Source organism: Talpa occidentalis, unplaced genomic scaffold, assembly GCF_014898055.3.
Source record: "Talpa occidentalis isolate TD23 unplaced genomic scaffold, MPIMG_talOcc4v2.1 talOcc4.4, whole genome shotgun sequence".
In the NCBI taxonomy this organism is placed as follows: domain Eukaryota; kingdom Metazoa; phylum Chordata; class Mammalia; order Eulipotyphla; family Talpidae; genus Talpa; species Talpa occidentalis.
Genome location: NW_023604295.1, coordinates 46,485,933 through 46,509,576, shown reverse-complemented (window position 1 = coordinate 46,509,576; position 23,644 = coordinate 46,485,933). Strand labels below are relative to the sequence as shown.

Sequence of the window (23,644 nt, the reverse complement as noted above, 5' to 3'; positions counted from 1 at the left end):
AATACTGAGGAATCAGCCGCATCACTAGCTCAGGTTATAAACCTACAGTTCTCACCCTTATTCTTCATCTTCCCTTCTCAACTACATGTAATACATCACCAATCCTCTCACTCTTCCTCCAAATATGATCAAATGTGCAAATGGTGAGGGTAAGGAACTTAATAGAAGGTTCCACATTTATAAGTTGTTATAAAGCATTTAAAGAGAGTAGAAAATAAGGAAACAGGATGCGAAGAAAGGACAGAGAATAAACAGAGGCGGTGGAGCTCCAAAACAGCTGCCATCATGAAGCTGCATTCCAGAACTGTGGGTCTAAAGCCGCCTTCTTTTTTTTTCCCCCCAAAGATTTATTTATTTATGCATACCAGAACTGGGGCACAGGCCAGAGGTGTGGGGTGTGAGAGAATTCACCAGAGACAGAGTGGGGAACAGAACAGGCAGACTGACTAAAATACACTGCCAAGGGGAGCAGCAGGCGAGTCAGGAGAGGTCTGCTGCACCATGTGGGTGGCTCCCTGGCTGGGGATTGAACTCGTGCTGCAGTGGCTGCAGACAGCTTCATAGGTTGTGTCTTAACCCATTTTGCCACCAGGGAGGCCCTAAAGCCTTCTTCTAGTTGACACAAGTGTTCATTGTCTGGCCCAGCAGCAATGATAGAATGTTCCATCCACACTCTAATATGGTGGCTACTAGTTATATAGTTACTTAAATTTAATTGAAGCCAATATGAAAATTAAAATTTATTCCTTATTAACTCTAAACAAATTTCAAGTTCTCAAAAGATACAAAATCATTACTTTTTAAGAATATTTATTACTGGCATGTTAGTAAAAGAGCGTGCTTCAGATATAGCCAATACTTTTTTGCTTTATGTTTTATATGTATTTTAAAAGTATATGAGAACCTCTATTTCCTTACTTATGCTCTCCTGAGTTCATTTAATGTATTCTGGTTCACCAATTATACTCTTTTTTATAAAAGTTAGAAATGTCTCATGGCAGGTCCACTCCTTTATAAAACAAAAAATTGGCAGCCTGGGGTATGTTATTTATACCATCTATACTAAGTCATAATGTTCGTGATGTTCCCATTAAAGCTGTTCCAAGCTACTACAAAACTATGTTTCAGATGTTAGTATTTACGGACACATGAACAAACAAGATCATGACTCACAGAGAATTAAAAGTATATTTATATTTAAATGGAAATAAAAATCTGCGTTAATAAAATCAAACTATCTCCTATAAGGAAGACTTGATTTTCATTTTATAATGCCTATGATTCTGACAAATTTTTTTTTAAAGATTTATTTTTCATTTATACAAGAGCTGGGGTACAGGCCAGAGGCATGGGAGGGTGAGAGGATTCACCAGAGTGGGGAGCAGAACAGACAGACTGACTGAAATACACTGCTGAGGGGAGCAGCAGGTGAGATAGGAGAGGTCTGCTACGCCATGTGAGTTGCTCTGCGGCCGGCGGGAATTGAACCCGTGCTGCAGAGGCTGCGGACAGCTTCACAGTGTGGCGCTCAACCACCTGCGTCACCAAGGAGGCCTGATTTTGACAATTTTAATGAGGAAGAAGAGGCGTCCCCCTTAGCAGAGCATCATCACCCCATTTTTCATTTATTCTGAGGAAAAGGCGTGGTGTAATACATCAAGATAGCTGTAAGTCACTTTACTGCAAAAGTAGAACTGAGAGTCAGACCCCAGCAAGCCAAACATTCCAGCAGCAAACCCGGAGAGCTCGTTACCAAGACTGGCAGGGGCAGAGAGGTGTCGGGCGCTGCCAGCTCAGTGGTAGGTGCCCTCTATGTGAAGAGCGGTTGTTATTACTCAGGGTGGGAACTGGGCAATGGGCACTTGGGACACAATGTCTTCTTTCCTTTAAGTTAAAACACCTAATGGGGGAATAAAGACTAATAACAGGAATATAAAGTAAAAGCAAGTGGCTGCAGGTCAGTCATTGAGAATAATACTTGAGGACACACAGAAGACCATCTGACAGAACATCATAAGTGTAATCGAGAAGATTCCACATTCATTCAGAGGGGGAATCCCAAGTACAAATTTCTACTTAATAGGCAAAAACATCTTTTGCATAAAAGGAAACAATTTCTCAGAAGTGACACTTATTCTGGTGAAAATAATGACCTAGTTCATTGCGCTTTAGGTAGGTGTTTATTCATTTAAGTGATATCTTGAATCCTGAATATATCCTGACTATATAATTACTTCAACTTAATATCTATATACTCAAGTGAACCTGAAACTAGTAAGCAGTAGATTGTCAGAGTGAGCTGCTTCTGCTCACTGGTGTCAGTGACTTTGTCAAACTGGTGTATACGGGCAGAAGTCTGTTAATTCAAACACAGAACCAAGAGGAGGTAACGGGTAGAGCACTTTACCTCAGTAAGATACCCACATTCCCTGGTAATTCATAGAACTGTCATGTGTGAGCCCGCTCACTGTGCTTCCCTCTGGCCCACTCTGGACTAACTAGAGTCAAGGTAGTTGAGAAACAGAAAAATATGTGCCCTACCAATGGACAAAACAAACTGGGATAAGCTTTCTGGAAGGTAATCTGACAACATATATCAAAAAACGAAAAATTCTTCCTATCTTTGGACTTGGCAATTCGACATCTAAAAACTGGGACACAACCCAAATGCCCGAAAATAAGGAATTAGTTAAATAAATTATGGTAGTCTTAGAGTACTAATAGTACTATATGAGTAGTATGAATAGTAACTATGGTCACATACTCCTACTCCCCAAATAACATGAAACTTTTTAAAAGAGCATGCTTCCCTGTCTATTCACATATAGTCTAAAATATGTTACATATGATTATCTTTGGAAGTGATATGAGAAATTTTTACTTTCTAGAATAACTATATATTGTGCTTTTAATAAAGAAAAACTGCATTTTAAAAAGCTTTATAAAAAACTAAAAAAACCATACTTTTATGAACACACATTTGGATTAAGAAAAAGAGAAAACAAAAAGGACAAAATCTGCATACACTGCAGATTCTACTCTAGACAGAACATGGATACAGCTATCCCAATGCACACTATGAAAGTGGCATAGGAATATGGGATAACAGTACTTGAGGAGGGATGAAGGAATGGTAACTATCATTTTACAAAAGCATTAGATATACTAATTTAACATTTCATCTCCCAAAATTAATGGAAACAATTAAAAAATGGTAGAAATTATTCTAGGCTTAATTCTGCCCAACTAAAAAAACTGGCTAGTGATATAGAAGGTGACAGGATTTCTGGGATAAAAACACTTTATTAGTAAGGAAAAGGAATCACTGCCCTGGCTAAATCTGAACCATGACCTTAGCAAAATGTATTTCAAAAAGTCAGAGACTAAACAGGTATAATTTTGTGGCTAGTCTTCAAAGGGGGCTAATACTGACAAGAAGTAGAAAATTATAAAAAAAATTCTGATCAAGCAATTGCAAATAATTCAATGAAGAAGTAAATGGAGAAGATCATAGAAACCAATTAAAAGGGTTTTCTCTGACAAGCTCATAATTTAAAAAAAAATACGTAACTTTAAGGGCACACATCTGTGGAAGAATAGAAAATAACAATGTAAATCTGTTAACAGGCCAGGTTTGGCTTAAATATGGTATCAGCAAAAGGTTTTCAAAGCAAGATCAAAAAACAGTTAAGCCCCCTGAGCAGGTAAAAAGACAGAGAAGACAGACCTTGTCCAACTCCTATCATGATTCCCTTTTCTGTTAGAAGGGTTTTCAACCTGGAAAGGATATAACAAAAATCCTAATAAACAAAATGCAGCCCAAGGAAGGTGAGGGCAAGCTACACATTTTAAATGTTTTTAAACCCAGAATCTATAGTTCAATAAACAAATTCTAAAATGGATTACAGAAATTCAGTTCACAAATATGTAGGCACCATATATTTCCCTGCCTTAAAAAATTTTTAATTTGCATTTTTGATACCCCTTTTTGATGGAAAAATACCTATAAGTTTTCTGGACAACACCAAAGTATCTTACAGAGTTTTTTTAAAATAACATTATTATATAACTGAGTATTTAAGGTTGGTCTGTAGCTAAGCAAACAAAAGGAATAACCAATCACTTAGAGATGACCAGAATAATAACTTAAGTAAACCTCGCCTAATCCCACTTAATTTACATTATCGGTAATTTCAGTATCAGCAAAACTCTCTAGGTATGTTTGTCCAATATGACATATTTTTAGTTTCTATGATAGAGGCAAAAAATTTGTTTTATGAAATGTGCAATATATAAATATATGTATCTATATAATCTATTGTACAGATAGATGTCTAGATATAAAATTGCATAGAAAACCTAACACCTAACACTTTTGAATGTATCTTGGATTAGAATTTATGGAGGGCACATTAGCCACCACTAAAATTTGAAGGATTGGAAAAAAAAAAAATTTGAAGGATTGGGTGTATAAGGATTAGATTGGGTCTGTATAACCCCAGAGTAGCATCACTGAGTAGAAGGAACATAGGGGATAAATTTCAGGGCAAAAAGGGGAAAAACTTTCTAACAGACTGACATTTGCAGTGATGAGCTTCTAGCTACTTAATATATTTACATATGAGATGACCAGTTCTCAGTAGATAACGAGAGGTGAACTGAAATTAGTAGTTTAAAAATTTATTTTAATAGAACTACTGCAATGAAAAAAACTGTACCCAGAAGACTGATATACAAAAAACATGAGAGAAAATTACTAGATCAAATTCCCACCATGTCATACTGAACTCATCTGATATTAGACCAAATGATCTCCTAAGTGGTCCATATTTGATTAGTTAAACTATCTCTTAAGGCTTGTTACTTTAGATAGCGTAGGTGAATGGACTCCCAAGTGGAATGGTGGATGTGGAGAAAGATCAGAATACACACATATACACTCTTACATTTTATGGACTGACAGTAACACATGTAATTTTCAAGAGTTTCTCACATCAGTTAGCAATGATCACCTAATTCCCAGATAATGAGGTATTCTAAAAACGACTTTAAAAGTATGTGAGAAAGATAAGTATTGGATGGGTTTCACTTATATGTAAAATATAAGGAAACAATGTGAAAAACAAAATAAAAACAAATTACTGGATATGATTACTGAATTGAGGGTGGGGGGTGTGAATGGGAGTAAGGGTTAAGGGGGTATAATGGATGGTGGAAGGTGTTTCTTTTGTTTTTTCTTTTTAAAAAAGTAAAAGTTTTTGAGGGAAAAAACCCTCGTTATACATCCTAATACTTTTTAACAAGTCTTTATTAATAGTCAGCTGCAGTCACTACCTGAACCTCAAAAATAACAGAAGAATATTTAAAACATTTGCAAAGTTATTAGTCCTTGGTATTAATACTATCAAACTTGATAGATGCACTATCTTTACCATTTTCAAGGAAGGTGAGTAAAGTGTATTTGTCCTGATCAAAGTTCTTTAAAAAGGCTATAGAATAATAGTTAACGACATTATTTCTAGAGTAATCTCAATATGGCCTTTAGGTTATAGTCTGGGTAAGAAAAACCTATTTTCTTTGCTTTTCCAGTAGCAACAATATAGGTAATAAATCTAAGATGTCTGTTCACAATGCATTTAAAATTTAAGAAGCTCTAGTATCTGAAAGCCAAGATAAACTGACTAAAATCCAAAGGTAGAAGACTGACTATGATTAATGGCATATTCATTAATCTGCCTCATTCTTCTGCTTTTATCCCATCTACTGATTTAGCTTTGCTTCCAGAGAACATAAATGCTGGAAAACTCCACTCTTCTTTAAGTCAGCTATAAACAACATAAAAAGCTTCAAAGGCAGTCATCTAGGTGCCTCTGGGTTCGATGAGCTTATTCAGAACACAAAAATGTTTGAAAGAACCTCATAATGGTGCTGAGCATCAGTAGAAATGGTATTTTAACAGGTCAGATGATAATTTCAGTGTTATGCTTCTCTTCTGAATTTGTACCTGAGTGAGTCAAATCATTTTTAGATGACCAGACACACATTCTCAGACTATGAAAATAGGTATTCTGCTTCTTGTTGCATGGTTTTGTCCTAACTAAAAGTGGTCCCAGTTTTTTGGGGTTTTTTTTGTTTGTTTTTTTGCATAGAAGAACTGTGGTATAGGCCAGAAGTGTAGGGGGTGAGGACTCACCAGAAACAGAGTGGGGAACAGAACAGGCAGATTTAGGATTTACTGAAATACACTGCTAAGGGGAGCAATAGGGGAGACAGGAGAGGTCTGCTGTGTCATATGTGAGGTTAGCTCCCTGGCCAGGGATTGAACTCAGGCTATAGCAGTGACAGCGCTGATAGCTCCCTAGGCCACCATCGGAGACCCAAAAATGGTCCCAGTTCTAAACTGTTTTTATACATAGTCTCCATTAATTTAACTTATATTTAGTAATTTAGAGGTACATTAATTATTTAGTAAGTTAATTATTTAGTAATTTAGAGGTACATATTACAATCAATTCATCCAAGGCCATGCTGGGATATTACATTGTGGTGCTATGGCTTTAGCCACAGCATGAGGAATGAAATATTCTGATTTTGAAAATTTTAAATCTGAAAATTTTCAGAATCAGATCTTTAGGGTCTGGAGCTTTGTAGATTAATACTTTATTCTTTGCATCCTGAAGCAGACCCAGAAATGTTTTATGAAAAAAGCTCAAGCTGTGTCTACAGACATTCCCTCACTGGAAAGATGGGTATCCATTTATCCAGGTGAGGAAAGTCCTAGTTTATTTTTTCATAAATGGATGAATGTCAACCCTGCCTTCCACATGACTGGCTTTTAATATGTCTGGATCTGTCCTCACTTGGCAATAACAATAGTAAAAATATTATAGCAGTTTCCTTTCACTGAAGGCCTACCAGGCAACGAGGCAAAATGCTAACTAAGCACTTTCTATACTTTATATCTTACTGTTTACAACTGTATGCTGTTGGCATTTATTCTTCCTGTTTTGTGGATAAGGAAAGGTTAAGCTAAGAAAGATAATAGAGAGCATATGTATTTTAATGCCTTACTAAAGATTATAATGCAAATTGCCAAATCCTTATTTAAAATTACCCAAAATTTACCAATCAATAATTCATCTTTTTATTCAGTCTCAAGCAATTCTAATAATATTTATGGAAATTGGTTCAACAAATAAATGCATTAGTTCAGGGTTTAGGTCTATTTCATGTTTTGAATAACCACTGTAATCAAACCCCAGTTATTTATTACATTTCTTAATAGCTCATCTCAACAATTCTTTGTTTAATAAGTCATAGTTTTAAAAGAAATTTATTACATTAAAAGTTTTAAAACACATTTCAGTACATATTTTATTTTTATAATATTACTCTAGAGGAGCAATGCTGCTCATTTTGCAGTGAGAAACTTAGTAAGACACTAACAAAGTCCAAATTTCTTAAGATAGCATGTGCTGATGGAACCAGAACTATAAAATATACCTTTCCTTCCATACTTTCTGGAACAAAGGATGGACATGAACAAGAACATGTTTTTAATCTTTATTAGCAATGTTCTAAAAAATAAAAAACTAGACAGGAACAAAGAACTCTATGTCAGACAAAAAGAGATGGATTTTGACCTTACTGGTGAATGATAGGAACTAGTAATGAAAGGTTTTATCTCCTGCAACATAAATGCCCTTAAGCAAAAATAGGTCTGATTTAACTCAGTTCAATGAGTTTAATAGATGATTTAATGAAAATAAAGTCGGGTTTTAACATCTGTTTTTTGTAAAGGGAATAAAAGGGCACCAAATTTGGAACCCGACTGTGCTACCTATTATATTTATAAATTCATTGTATACAGCAACCAGTCATTCTTTGGAAGACCTTCAATTCACTCAAGGGTTGAATATTTTCAGAACATCAGTAATGACAGTAATACTCACTGATTTAGGCCCCACTATTAGCTGGCTATGGAGTCAGCAGTACACCTGAGCATTAATCTGGGATTCTGTACACACTTTTAAATTTTTTTATGGCTAGAGAAGTTTTAGTTACATTCAGATCTAAATCTTCAATGTATGTGCTTTCCAGTTTCAGATCTTTCAAATGATTAAATTACACCAATCTGTATTTTATGTTTCTCAAAAATTTGCCTCTCTAGTATACTAGTATAATTTACATTTCGGGGTACTGGAACTAAAGTGAGTTATAGTCAATAACATTACATTTATATACACTACTTTCTGCTACCTCATTTGACAAATATTGATCAAGAAATTATATGGAAAGTATGACTTTTAAAATAATAACTAAGGTAACACAATGTAACATTATAATAAGGCATTTACATCTTAAAACTATGAGGTCTTTTATGCTTTTTGGAAGTAAAGCAACATTTTATTCACATTTATTTATTTGGTTGTGCTGTTTTTGATACTTGGAAAGTATACAATGTTCACATTCATCAGATGAAATAAGATGAAGGTAAATCATGACTTAAAACAAGACAATGTGTTTTTATAGAAGAGACTTTTCTTACCTGAGGCTGCTGTGGCATTTGTAGGGGTTGAAGCAGCTGCTTGAATCCTCGCATGAGGAGGAATAAGGATGGTAGCTAGAGGTGGATTACTTGACAGTTCTAGAGAAATAGTTAAGATACATATTAGAGTCTACATTTGTGGGGGGGGTATGTAACACTATTTTATGTTAACAATAACAGAAGATACTGCATTAAGACACTGGCTTAACAGAAAAAAAAAGAATACAATGAATACACATCTGAAAATCAATGAGCTTAGTAATCAATTTACAGAGAAAGCCAGCAGAAACGTTCTGATACATAACAAAAGCACTATCTGATAAAATTAGGGTATGTTTGAGAGTGGAAGACATCTTGGAGAAAAATATTGGCCAGAAGTTTGAAAGTAAGCATATTAATCAATTTCCACCTTTCATTAACTTAAATATATTAGGTTTCCCCATACTAGTCTGACAGTATTTGACTACAGAAATTGAGATTGATGGTATCATAGAAAAATATTGTAGTCTGTGTGTGTATGAATACACGATCACATGCACAGACCAACCTACCCAAATGTTTGGGTCAATGGCTGATAAGATCTACTCAAACAGGAGAGGAAACAGGATTTAATGAACACTGATTTAAAAGTTTCCTTGCTTTAAAGAAAAAAGTCTTTATTCGATTCTAAGCTGCTTTTTTTTTTTTTTAAAAGATTTATTTATTTATTTATTTATACAAGCACTGGGCACAGTCAGAAGTGCGGGAGGGTGAGAGAATTCACCAGAGCCAGAGCGGGGAGCAGAGCAGGCAGAAGGACCGAAGTACACTGCTGAGGGGAGCAGTGGGCGGCAGGAGAGGTCTGAGCGCCATATGGGACCCTCCTCCGGTGGCCGGGGATAGAACCGGCGCTGCGGAGGCTGCGGGCAGCTTCGCAGCCCAGCGCTCAACCGCTGCACCACCGGGGAGGCCCTCTAAGCTGCTTTTTAATTCAATAAGGATTTTACTTTTTAAAGTCTAAAATATATCTTTTTTACCTCCATGGGAAAAGTTTCTATCAACTGCATACAGATTGGTTTTCAAATTCTATCATATGAGTTCTGAGAAATCCTTTTAAGTAGACACTGGATCTAATGATGTAGACAGATTGCAGGAGAGGTAGTGAGCTTGTACATGTAAGCATCTAGTGTTAGCTTTAGGTAATATGTTTCCCCTTTGCCGGAGATAAACCTAGTTTATTCTTGATATTTCAGCATTTAACCAATGAGTGTTCATTTTCACTCTCTAAGTGTAAAAACTCTAAAGAGTAATTGTATGACAGTATTAGCTACAGGAAGATAATTATCCTCTGAGTTATAGCATACATTTTGAAAATTCATAGATACATTGGCACAGAATAAACCAGTTAGGATATGGTAGTTTTATAATATTAAACAGAATTCATGTAACATAAAATTAGCCATTATAACATGTATAATGTACATTCACAATATTGTACAACCATCACCAGTATCTAGTTACGAAACATTTTCATCACCGCCAAAGGAAATCGTTAAGCAGTCATGCCCAACTTGTCCCTCCCTCCAGTCCTAGGTAAGAGAAACAGTTTTTGTTTTGTTTTGTTTTGTTTTTTAAAGATTTATTTATTTATTTATACAAGCACTGGGTACAGTCAGAAGCGCGGGAAGGCGAGAGAATTCACCAGAGACAGAGCAGAGAACAGAACAGAAAGACTGATGAAATACACTGCTGAAGGGAGCAGTGGGCACGGCAGAAGCTTTTTTTTGATGCATAGTTCCTGGTAATATTGATTTATTCAAATTGGTACCTAAATATCTAAATTTTGCACTAAATTAAATCCTAATTGACATCAGATTCTGGCAAAAAGGAACAAGTTGACAATAGATTTATGAAAAAAAATGAGAGGAAAAGCTTAAAAGGGAGAGAATATTCTTTATTACCTTTCCCGCTTAAATGAGGAGATTTTTAGGCCAGCTTGTCAAATAATAGTCTTTCTTGGAAAGACAGCTGGAAAACCACTGCCTTAAATCAGGTTAGAAAAGATGCTGTTTTCTCATAATAAGCAGTAGTGGCTGTTTTGGTTCCCACTGAGCAACAGGAAGAGCCTATGTTGTTTTACTTTAAATTAGACCAACTTTAATTCACAATCTTATACCAAGGAAAGCAAGAGAACGCCAAGGAATCACCATTACTAATGTCTTTTATGGTTCTGGGAATAAAAATTAATGCAGGATATGGTCGTAATTACTTCATTAACCTAAACATCAGACAGATAACCATCCCAATGAAGATTAAAAATACTGAGCATGAAATACTGAGCATGAATACTGAGCATGAAACAGTGTGTTAGATCTTAGGATAGAGAGACAAAAAGATAATTGTCATTGATCACCAGAAATAGAAAATAGGACAACTGTATAAACAAGCTGGCAAGAAAGGCATCCAGGCATCCAACCTATTCAGGAGAAGGGAATTTTTAAATTGAAAGTACCTAACATCTAAAACAAAAGGAAAAAGATGATAGATATATTTTTTTAAATAATTTATTTATTTATTTATTTATTTATTTATTTATTTATTTATTTATTCATTCATTCATTCATACAAGCACTGGGTACAGTCAGAAGTGCGGGAGGGTGAGAGAATTCACCAGACCTAGAGCTGGGAGCAGAGCAGGCAGAAGGACCGAAGTACACTGCTGAGGGGAGCAGCGGGCGGCAGGAGAGGTCTGCGCGCCATGTGGGACCCTCCTCCAGTGGCCGGGGAGCAGTCGGGGATCAAACTGGCACTGCAGAGGCTGCAGGCAGCTTCGCAACCCAGCACTCAACCGCTGCGCCACCGGGGAGGCCCAGATCAGATATTTTAATAAGACATTTTGACCAAGCTACTTTTAAGACAATCTTTCGAATAAACTATCAGTGGTTTGTGGTCACTTACATCTCATTCTATTCATTTCCTACCATTCATTTAGTCTCTTTCACCAGATTATCTATCTTTCTATGTAACTGCATGCTTGGTTGTAGAGCCATGGTGGTTCTGTGCCTTATTCTAAGTGTCTCTGTGAGTGTATGGGGCGGGGGGAGGGGGAGTAGAAGGGGGGAGGAGGGTGGGGAGGGGAAGGGAGGGGAGGTTTGTGCACAGGTGCAGGACTTGAAAAGGGGTTAGTCACAGCACTGTTAAGCTATCCGCGGCCTCTGCAGCATGAGTTCAATCCCCAGCCAGACAGGGAGCTACCCACATGGCACAGCAGATCTCTCCTGTCTTGCCCACTGCTCCCCTCAGCAGCCAGTCTGCCTGTTCTGTTTCCCACTTTGTCTCTGGTGAACCCTCTCCCCCCCCACACCTCTGGCCTGTACCCCAGTTCTTTAAGGCATAAATAAATCTTAAAAAAAAAGAAAAAGCAATCTTCTTTTCTCTCTAGCTATTAAATAGTCATTTTACCATTGAGCAGGGAGAAGGGATTAATTAATGAAGGGAAAGTAGGTGGAAAATGAAGAAAATAAGTGAGTAAAGGAGAAGCTATGGGGTTCTTGGAGGCTTTACCATATCCAAAGACAAAGAGAAGAGTAAGAAAAGTCTACAAAACAAGTAAAAAGACAAGTTTGCCAATAAGTGGTCTTGGATAGGGGGAGAAAGGTTTTGTGAACTTTTTTGAATCAAACATCCTAATGTTAAGGAATTCTAAACAAGGCAGCCACTTATAGGTTTTATGTGTCCCTCTAACCACATGATACCCCATTGTCCTCCTCCTCTTCTTTAATTGTAGGCATTCCGTAAGTCCCTTGCTTTCCACTGATTAGCTTTCTCTATTTCAGAAAGCTTGTTAACTGTTACAGCTTTTCCTATGTGAATGAGGAAGCCTCCTGTACTCGTGTATAGTCCCATTCTATATACAAGTCTGTCCTTTTTGTGGGGACAGACTATGAGTACTCCCATGGGGCTCTCATAGCTAGTCCAAAATTAGTTGTGATTGTTTTTTGTCCACAACATTCACAAACTATTCCCAATCTTCCTCTGTATCCATGTCAATGAGTAGTGAGGAAATTGAGGCAGTATATGTGGATAGAAACCAGAATGAAAGAATGCATAAAAGGATGGCATTTTGGAGGGCAGGAACAGAAAAGCAATAAATAAATTTCAGGATCAGGGAGTGTATGCACTTTAAAGGCAGAGAGAGTATAGAAGAGATTAAAAATGAAAAGTAGGCTAGCAGCTCTCCTAGCACCTGTGACTATTCAGGTACTTCTCTTTTCCCAATAAACCTGTCATTTTAAAATGTAAAAATAAAGAAAAATAGGCTAGTATTTATTCAATATATGTTAGAGAGTTAGAAGAGTTGGAAGATAGACTTGAGAGTTAGACTTGAGAGTTGGAAGATAATACAGAGATGTGGTTCAGAAAACATGGCAAGAGGTTCTAGAAGATTTTAGAAAAGTAAATGCATGACAAAGAATTGCAGATACTATGAAACAACACATCAAAAATTATATAATAATTTAATTAGAAAACATTAATTTTTTTTTTTAAGATTTATTTATTTATACAAGCACTGGGTACAGTCAGAAGCGCGGGAGGATGAGAGAATTCACCAGAGCCAGAGCAAGGAGCAGAACAGGCAGAAGGACCGAAGTACACTGCTAAGGGGAGCAGTGGGCAGCAGGAGAGGTCTGCGCGCCATGTGGGTCCCTCGCCCTGCGGCCAGGGATCGAACTAGCACTGCAGAGGCTGCAGGCAGCTTCGCAACCAGTGCTCAACTGCTGTGGCACCGGGGAGGCCCAAACATTAAAAATGTTTTGATGGTACATGAATCACTATGTGCTCCATAACCAAATATTTTTTTTTTTTTATTTATTTGTTTGTTCGTTTGTTTTGTTTGTACATGCACTGGGTACAGTCAGAAGCGCGGGAGGGTGAGAGAATTCACCAGAGCCAGAGCAGGGAGCAGAGCAGGCAGAAGGACTGAAGTACACTGCTGAGGGGAGCAGCGGGCGGCAGGAGAGGTCTGCACGCCATGTGGGACCCTCCTCCGGTGGCTGGGGAGCAGCCAGGAATCGAACCGGCGCCGCAGAGGCAGCGGGCAGCCTCGCAACCCAGCGCTCAACCGCTGCGCCACCGGGGAGGCCCATAACCAAATATTTTAATGCACAATTTAGATATCAATAAACCAAGAGAGGTCTCAATCAACCAAAAGGTTAAATTCATTTAATAAAATTTTTCTGCACTGTTGTTTATAACTGGGAACTACAAATAAAAAATTTCCACAAAAAGACAAACTGAATAGACTCAGTCATACCAAATGACTATTAAAACAATCTTTTAAAAATATTAAAACAAAATAAAACCTAAATCTAGTTGGCAAAACCTGAGGTTTCCCTTAATCTAAATTTTCTATTCTTCCAAATATAACATTGTAGTTCACCTTAATCTCACATATTATTGAATTCTAACATTGCATTTTGGACGTATTGTTTTAGATAAACAAGTGAATGCCATCGGAACTGTTTCTCTCCTATGCTAACAATTTTCAAGTGCTTAGGAAATCACTGACCAAGTTCCAAGTGCTGACTACATATTCGATATTCTTTCAGAAAATTAAACAAATGCTAATTAGAAGATCAAACAGTAAACAAATTACAAGGCTGTCTTTTGTGCTTCACGATATTGGTGATCTTACTTACATGTGAGGACTATTTGATATCTGCACAAATCCATGACCACTTTGCCTTCAAAGAGGGAGCATCTCAATTGACACTAGTCACCCAAAAATGCCTAAATGCATTTATTATGCTACATTTATAGTAGTGATATATTTTATTATTTTTTAAATTATTTATTTATTTATGCATAGAAAAATTGGGGTGTAGACAAGAGGTTTGGGGGTGGTGGTGAGAGGATTCACCAGAGACAGAGTGGGAGCAGAAAAGGCAGAACTACTGAAATACACTGTGCTAAGGGGAGCAGTGGGCCAGACAAGAGAGGTTTGCTGTGCCATAAGTGGATTAACTCCCTGGCACTGATCAAACTTAGCTTGCAGCCTGCAGTGTTAATGCTGAGACTTAACCCCTATGCCACCAGGGAGATCTATAGTAGGGATATATTTTAGAAGTTATCTAGCTAAAAGTCAGCATTTAAGAGTTCTAGTTATTAAAAACAATATGCTTTAATAACCTGAAATTCTTAACATCAGAACTCCACTCTTGTTAAAGTGTAATAAATGTGCAATTACTAGGAGTTCTTTTATCCATTTGAGAACAACTTTTGGGGGCATTTAAAAATAATACTTCTAATATTTTGCATTCTGGGGGAATCAGGCATGCTCTGTTTTTTTCTTTTCTTCATCCATTTATACTGTGATTTTATGAATCCCACTCTACTGTGTTCTGGTTTTAGCTTTATTTCTCATTGCTTTTTGTCTTTCTGGAGTCTATTCATTTTTTTGTAATCAGAATTTTGATGCTGGAAGTGTCCTTGAATATTCTTTACTACAACCACCTCATCTTTTTATATATAAAAAGGGAGACATAATGACTTGGTTGAAGTCTACAACTATAGATTTATTCCTTTCATAGACAATCTTTATTGTCTTAGTTATGTATCAGATACCACTAATGTTCTGGTCTTCTTGGAAGGGTACCTATGCCAACTACATACAGAATTTTAAATTAAGCTATTAGCTTTTGATTGTTTCTGTATCATTCCACATCCTTTGGAGCAGTATGACCAAAGCAGCAAAGTGGACCAAAAAAACTTCAGTGAAAATATCCTCACAAACAATTGATAATTCAGATCTTAAAATCTTGAATATTGTCAACATTGTTTGTCCCTAGCACTCTAGTTACCTCAACTAAAACTTTGGGGAGAGAGGCAGGTATGGTATTGGCACAGGTGGTTTGGTGGAGGGGAAAAAAAAAAACTGGTTTCTATCTGGGCAAGTTTGAGTATGGACTGTGTATTAAGTAATATTAGGGACTCATCATTCATCTTATGCTGCACCTCCCCCTGCAGTGACCCTCAGGGCTAATGGCTGTTGCCATGGTCCCTGAGGTCCGGCGTGGGCAAGGAACCATGCGCGCAGGGGGAGAACAGCAAACTCCCTAAGATGCAGAGAAGCCGAATGCCTGCCAAGAGATAACGACCACCAGAAGCTGCCACAAAGATGATTAAAAGAAATGCTGACCACCTGGAACCTTATCTCGCTTTCTCAAGGCCCATAAACTTTATTCTGCTACAACTGTCTCTCTAAAATCTTTCCTTTTTCTGGTCATTGATTGCTAATTAAAAAGCATACGTAATTTAATAATTAGGCTAATGCAAATGAAACATTACTAAACACTGTGTTATAATAGAATTGTAGTTTAATAATCTTTCTATTATGTGCTTAACTTTAGTACCTTTGATATTAACTACATTATAATATAAATTTACCTATGACAATTAATTATGAGTAAACATAAGTAGATAATAGTAGTAGTAATTAGTACAAGAATATAGAAAGAGTTAATAACCTGTCTACTTAGGAATGCAGCTAGGTCCAGATGTATTTTGGACATAAATCATTGCCCTGTCAATGATAAGCTAAACCTATGAACAAACTAATTTCTTTGATGTTCACTGTTCCTATGCCTTTAGAAAAAACATATATATACTGACCACTAACAAAAATAAAGACACTCAGATTTACACTCTCTCTTGAAGTGTGTCTGTTTGTCATTTCTTTAACCGAATCCCTGACCACCCTGCGCAGTCTCTCAACCCTGAGACGGCCTCATTGTCTACTGCTGTGCTGGTCCGCGGCAATCTTATTAAATAGTTATATAGAAAAAGATCCTTGTTTATTAGAGACACTCTTACTAACATATTCAGGATTGAGGTGTCCCAGTGTCTGATATATTTTTAAATATGTTGGCAGGAAAGCAGATGCAAAACAAACAATAATCCTAAGTCTCTTGGAGCCCATGATGAATACTACAAATAAAAAGATGTATTCCATATTTGAGCTATCAAAGTAAATAAACTATACTAACTTATCTTTTGATAAATATAAACAGGTCTACCTCTCATTCCTAAGAAAATGGACTCCTCAAGTCTACTGTCTCACACAGCCATTTTACAGGGATTTTTTTCATCTCATCATGTGTTTCCTCATATCCAAGTATTCCTGCATGTAGCTTTATTTATTTTAACTTTTATTTAATCAGTTTCCCCTTCTGACCTACCCAGTAGGCCACCGCTCCTCATCTCTCCACATAGCTACCATTCTTTCAGGTAATTCAGCTAAGCAGTAGAGTCTGTAAACTAAATCATACTTATGCAAACAGATTGATAACCTTTAGTCGCTCCTGTCCAATCCCCATTCTGCCTTACGCCCTCAGGGGAATAAGGTTTGGCAAAATCATTTTACCTGGTAAAATACCATACAAATTTTGAGTAGAAAGTTGGCACTGGAGATGTACATGGCAGGGTTATTTGGAAACCCGTCTTTGAAGATAGAAAATAACTTGTTTCCCCAATCATTCCAGTCTTGGACTAGACAAAAAATTAGTGAATTAAAAAATCGATTCCTGTTGGGATTTTCTGATTCCACATGTTGCCTAGTATCTGATTCAGTCATGTCCTAACTCTTGAGAGTCAATAACTGAAGGAAAGGGAGAGAAGAGGATATATCAAAGGTCTGTCCTGGTTACCAATGCCTGGGTACAGACAACACTGCCAGTCAGGAAGGGTCCTAGAATACTGAAGCTCCAATGCCAGAAAAATAGTATTCTCCTGAGTTACAGATGCAGGAGCTCAGAAGGATCTCAAAGGTTTCTGTTCCCTATCTGTTCATCTCTCTTCTCCCTCTAGCTGATGAAAGAAGTATTTGTTTTAATTATGTGAAGTTAATACTAATTATTTATGATTAATTGTTCACAGTAATGTTTATAGTAATTATTCATAGTAATAAACATCAAGTTGTAGTTAGCTCTATTGTAAGCTTTACTTTTATACAATACCACAACTTTACACAAATACTTAATCTTCATAGCAACTGCAGGGAACATCAGAAATGCCAAACAAATGCTGGTTGCATGAATTAATAAACATCATGTCCCTATTTAGAAATACTGTTCAAATATAATACTTATTTAGAAAGTACTACTATGTGATCATAGCTCAGCTTTAGAATGGCTGCTAACATAGTGCATTTTAACACTAAAAAAAAAAAAAAGGCTTTATCTCAAAATTATGGCATTTTGAATTTAATGTTTAGTTTTTTTTTTTAAAAGATTTATTTACTTATTTATACAAGTACTGGGTACAGTCAGAAGCGCGAGAGGGTGAGAGAATTCACCAGAGACGGAGCGAGGAACAGAACAGGCAGACTGACGATATACACTGTTGAGGGGAGCAGCGGGTGTGGCAGGAGAGGTCTGTGCACCATGTGGGACGCTCACCGGCGGTCGGGGATCGAACCGGCACTGCAGAGGCTGCGGGCAGCTACGCAGCCCAGTGCTCAACCGCTGTGCCACTGGGGAGGCCCTTAATGTTTAGTTTTATGAAAAGTTTTCTTTAGGATCAATAAAAATGTTTTGGAACTTGATAGTGGTGGTAGTTGCACAACACTTGAATACTAAATTGTTTGCTTTTTTTTTTTTTTTTAGATTTATTTATTTATGAACCAGGGTACAGGCCAGATGCGCGGGAGGGTGAGAGGATTCACCAGAGACAGAGTTGGGAACAGAACAGGGAGACTGATGAAATACACTGCTGAGGCGAGCAGTGGGGGAGACAGAAGAGGTCTATGGACAGCTTCACAGAGCTGCACTCAACCGCCTGCGCCTCCAGGGAGGCTCTGAACTGTTTGCTTTAAAATGGTTCATCTTAACAAAACAAAGAAGAGAAAAACTAAATTAAATTAAACCCTTGAAATCTGACTGCAGAACTGAAGCTACCAGAGGGAAGGGGTGGGGAAAGGAAAGCAAAGGGGAGGGGGCCAAATAGACTATGGAGGAGGATTATAGATGCTTTGGTAGTAGATGTAGCGTTGTATCATACTTCTGAATTTTACATATTTACTCCCAATATACATACAATGTTGTAAACCATTGCTATTTCAATAGAAACATTATCACTTAAAAAAGGTTCCTCTTATGTGAATTTTGTTTTATTATTTAGAATTTCATAAAATAAGAAATACAACAGTTTTTGAATTTCATTTTCTTGGGTAATAATGAAAATTATCCATTGACTAAAGAATAAAATACAATTACTTCAAAAATGGTACATGTGAACCGTGAAACTGAATCCTGAATTTCTAAATTTGTTGTGACACTAAGTCCTCAAAGAAGACACCGAAAAAACTCGGGAAACTTTAAGGTCACCTGACAGAAGGGATTAAAAAAAGAGGCAAAAAACACTTAACATTGACTTAGTTTATGCTGCCTACTTTTCTCAGTTGAGAGCTAGGCATCACTATATACAAGTCTTTTAGAGATCACTAATTTTAAAAAGCAATCCAGTAAATAATTATATCACACACATAATAAACATATGCCTACAGTACAACAGTAAAAAACACATGTAAAGGGGTACACTATTCCCAACAGTGGACTCATATTGATTCAAAAAGTGCTTTAAATCCAAATTTTAGGGGCTGTAACCTACAAAATTATGATAGATGGTCCTAAAATATCTGTAGTGATTTACAAAGATAGACATAAAATATGTGTATAGAGTTTGAATAGTTATTTTATGAAATCTGAGATATAAAAAAAGTAAAACTTCTAAATTAATATTAACTTTATTAAATAATTTTAAATACATTTGAGTTAACCAAAAACCCCTCTTGGAAACTTAATTGGGAAACCACAGGATCATTTTATATTCAAGGATTATTAATAAAGGTGTTAGAAAAAGACTGAAAAGAGCTATACCATAAAATGCTACAGAGTGATATTTTGAATACTAAAAGTAATTGAACTGGTATAGTGATTTTAATTTTCTCTGTATTTTCAACATTTACTTCAACCTATATGTATCCTCCTTGATTAAAACTAAAGCAGTAAGAATTAAAAACAAAATTTATTTTCTCAAGAGGTCTAAAACTTGTATGACACGGAATTACAGACGTTTGTGGAAAAGGCATGAAGATTATCTAGATTTAACCTTCCACCAATGGGAGTAATTTTATCTACAATGAGACATCACCCAGATTTTTCCTGAACATTTCTAGGTACAGAGATCAATATGTTGAAAACAACTTGTTCCACTGTCAAACAATCAAAAACTTCTTCACTGATTCATCAGTAATGTTATTCCATCTCTATGTGAGTCAGAAGCTGAAGTCTTCACAGTAAGCCTAAATGTGTCCTGGTACCTGACTTTCTCCTACTATCTTCAACTTTCTAGACTGGAGAAAGAATCTATGTCTACTCCTTTTTTTATAAGATGGTCTTAGAAGTAGTTTTATAGGGTTTATAGGATGGACTCCAGTTCTCCCATTTGTAAAATATCTGAATTTACACAAATATAGTCAGATTTATTTCCAAGTCTTAAAACTATATAAATCCTTGGAAAGCAAGAAATGCTAATATTCTAAGTTTCAGATATAAAACTCAAAGTTAATTTGTACATTAGTCTCATTAGTAAAACCACAGTCAATGAAATCTCTACTGATGATTCATTTGCCAACATTTATTAAAATTATAGACACTATGCCTATTTGAACAATTTTATTTGCTACTGTTTTGTTCAAAACCATGTAAGTAGTTGCCTAAATAAGAGGTTATAAAGGATGCTTCCTACTGCATAAAGATTTAAAGGCCCACATTTGTCCGCCACGGATTTTAGTTAATAGGTGTCACTTTACATCTATATGTAGTTTTCCCAGAAAGTAAGAGAACTGTGTTTGGTATTACCTTGAGTGGTGAAGTTGAAGAGTGCAGGTGTGTCTCGTCCATTAGGTAGTTTGACATTTGGGTCCCGTAATTCATCAAAAAATGAATGTGCACAAGCTTCCAGTGGTGTCAATCGGGCAGTTGGTGTATATTCCAGGAGACGGCTACACAGTGCAATTGCTTCTGGTGGAGTTCGGGGTCTGAAGACCTGTAGTATAAAAAAGGAAAAGAACAATCAATGCCTTATTGTAAGAATCTTAGCTAAGTAACTTCTGAATACTCAGTTAATTCCCACCATGTACAAAAACATGGTTGCATATGGGAAAGGAGCCTTCTAGAATGAAAAGCGTTAACTGTATATGATTCACCACACTGGGGTGAACTACTAATTAAAGACTATATAGGAAAAATCTCAGAGAAAAAACTAGGGGATATGGGGGGGAAATCAGCACATGCAAATCATAAAGAAGTATAATCAAATATGTACATGAAAAAGGCTGGATTCTGGAGGTCATAATTAAAATATAAAAAAAAATTAAGGTTTTGACTGCTGTGGCAATTAAATGTTGCCTCTTTTGTGTGATTTGTGCAGAACAATTATTGATAATGGCACTGTTCAAATTAGCACCAATACTTTTTAAAATGAAAGAAAGCTGTTTCATCTAGGTCTATAAATGTTAGTGATTTGCAGTTACCTCTTCAAGAAACTGAACCTGTCATAATTTAAAGAGATTTTACAATGCTCGGAATTTGACAAAATGCCTAAAATTGCTTTCTCAAGTAGCTGTTATTGTGAACATGGCCAATTACCTTATTTGAATAGATACTCTAAGCTTTTAATCAGGAGAGAGAAATGTACTTTCATTAGGAGCCATTAGCTCACAGAAAAACTCAACTGAAGGCTATATTTAAGTAAAATACAAATTAATTTACTTAGGATAGAAATTTAAGACACATATGTCTTAAAACTCCTAATCAATACAGACTGATGAAAATATATTTTGTTCTAAGTTATGAATAGTTACAAAATAAAAGCAGAAGGGGGGGGAAGAAATAAACATAAGCAGATGGATAGAAAGCCTCTGACACTTTAAAATGAAACATTTTTTGATAGGAACAACTTATATTCAAACAGAATGTGTAGAAGTAGACATACATATAAAGAGAAGCAGACGTATAAATGGACGGGAAAACAGACTCACAAACGAGGAAAGGACAACTAGATTGTGACAAAGCATGGAGGAGAGCCTGGGAGGCTAAGGTTTCCTAATGAGAATGGCTCATACAACATCTCGTTAATCATTTTGGCCAAAGTTAGGAAAACTAGTTACCATTACAGAGTTCATTACATTTTAAGATACTATGAGTACTTTCTCCAGTGAGTAGTTTCTATACTTTTTTGCTTTCATATTCATGTAAAGTTTATTATTAGTTTATTATTAGTAAGGATTTTTCCATGGAAATTGAAAAATAGTTTAAGTAGGATCTTAAACCTTCTGTAAGGCAAAAAAACAAAAACCAAAACCAAAAAACAACACTGCTTTTGAATAATCTGACTTGCCTCAAGTCAAGGAAACCTTTAAGGTATTATATTATTTGAAATGTTTAGATCTTCCACTGCTTCTTAGTCACTTTCTCCTCTATGACTCCATAGTCAGCTCCATAATCAAACTCAAAATGTAAAAAAAAAAAAAAAAACTGAAGGAAAATTGAAAAAAAAAAAAAAATTTTTTTTTTTTTTTTTTTTTTTTAAGTTTAAGCATTACTGACATATTCTGTCTTGGAGGGCAGTTCATTTATTTAACAGCACATAAATTTATTTTGTTAAGTCTAATCAAAAATGCTTCTGCATCAATATGGGAGCACATAAGTAGAAGCAGAAGTACCAACAAAAGTAGAAATAAATATCTCCTGATAACATTCAACTGTAGGGTAACAGTGAGTATATTTAAAATTGAAAAATTTCATGTTATATTAATGAATACTTTGTGTAACAGTTGTTAATAAACCAGTATTATAAGTTTATATCTGATTTTTTTTTTTTAAAAAACACACAAAACAGCATTCAAATCTTTTTGGTATCTTACTGGTTATAGGTGACCATCATGTTGGTACTAATGTACAGATTAACCTATTTTACCAGGAGTCGCTAACTCATGGAATGAAAGAGGTAAAAACAATAAAGAGAAAAATCTGTGGTAAAATCAAGGCAATCAGCATTTCAAAAAATTATCCGTTATTATTTTCAACCCTCTGAGAGATTCCTGATGAGAAAAGTCTTGGGGGTTAATATTCTATAAAAGGTTAAGTGAAAATCACATGGGGTCAAAACCCAGCATCTCCCAAAGTTCAGATTTCTAACCATAATACAGGGTATGCTAGCAGGCAAATTTAAAAAATTACAGACCAAACTAGAAAATAACTTCTGAATTATCTTTGTGGCTAAAGAAAAGGAAACCAGTAACTGAAATTTGGCTTTTAATGAATAATTTTCTGCTGCCATTTCATTCTTACTCATTTAAATTAACACTTAGAATCTTTGATTCTGTGGATCTTCATTAATATTCATTTTTGCAAAAGTAATAATTTAAAAACCCCACAATTCTTCAGCTATAGTCTAGGTATCATTAAATCACTCAGGAGATTGACAATTTAAATATACCATAAGCAAAGCCTACACCACACAGTGTATGAAAACAGAAATCACAGCTACCTACATTGTCTTTACTATTAATTTTAAGAATGAATAACTGCTTAGCGTTTCAAGAATGTTTTCCCTTTCATTCTACAGACCTGCCCTGAAATTTTGGGGGAAAAAAAAAATTAAGTACATACCCGCACTCCTGAGGTGAAATGTCCTGTTCCTGACGAATCCTAAAGATGATAATGCAGTGAAATAATCCAAACAGGGGAAGTCAATCCAAAAGAGAATAGTCCAGCAAGGAAAAATATATCCAATGTTATAAGAAATCCATGGTGTTGGGGGGGGGGACATAGAAAATGTTTATACAGTTATAAACTTTAAACATCAGTCTCCACAGTAGCAAGTCCAAGTTTTAAAAATTATTTCACCACAGTGTATGCAAAAAAATTGTTTGATTGCGCAATGGTGAGGCACAGTAAAGAAACATTTTAATTTTAGTTTATTATGTTCCAATGCCAGTGCGTTTATTAAAAAAATACAAAACCAAAAAAAGTTAAAATCAAAATGAAATCTATA

General features: G+C 36.0%; 1 protein-coding gene across 3 annotated transcripts in view; it reads right to left on the bottom strand.

Moving 5' to 3' along the window:
• GSK3B (glycogen synthase kinase 3 beta) overlaps window positions 1-23,644 on the bottom strand; it is a 170,497-nt gene that overhangs the window by 5,415 nt on the left and 141,438 nt on the right. Inside the window, exons 9-12 of one of the 3 annotated variants that reach the window (XM_054700537.1) lie at window positions 23,260-23,298; window positions 20,446-20,632; window positions 8,549-8,647; window positions 3,728-3,777 (exon numbers count right to left, since the gene is read on the bottom strand). In XM_054700537.1, the coding sequence (XP_054556512.1) occupies window positions 3,773-3,777; window positions 8,549-8,647; window positions 20,446-20,632; window positions 23,260-23,298 (330 nt within the window). In that variant the 3' untranslated portion in view covers window positions 3,728-3,772. The remainder of the gene's footprint in view (window positions 1-3,727; window positions 3,778-8,548; window positions 8,648-20,445; window positions 20,633-23,259; window positions 23,299-23,644) is intronic. The other 2 variants (XM_037525488.2, XM_037525489.2) reach the window with 2 other exon arrangements.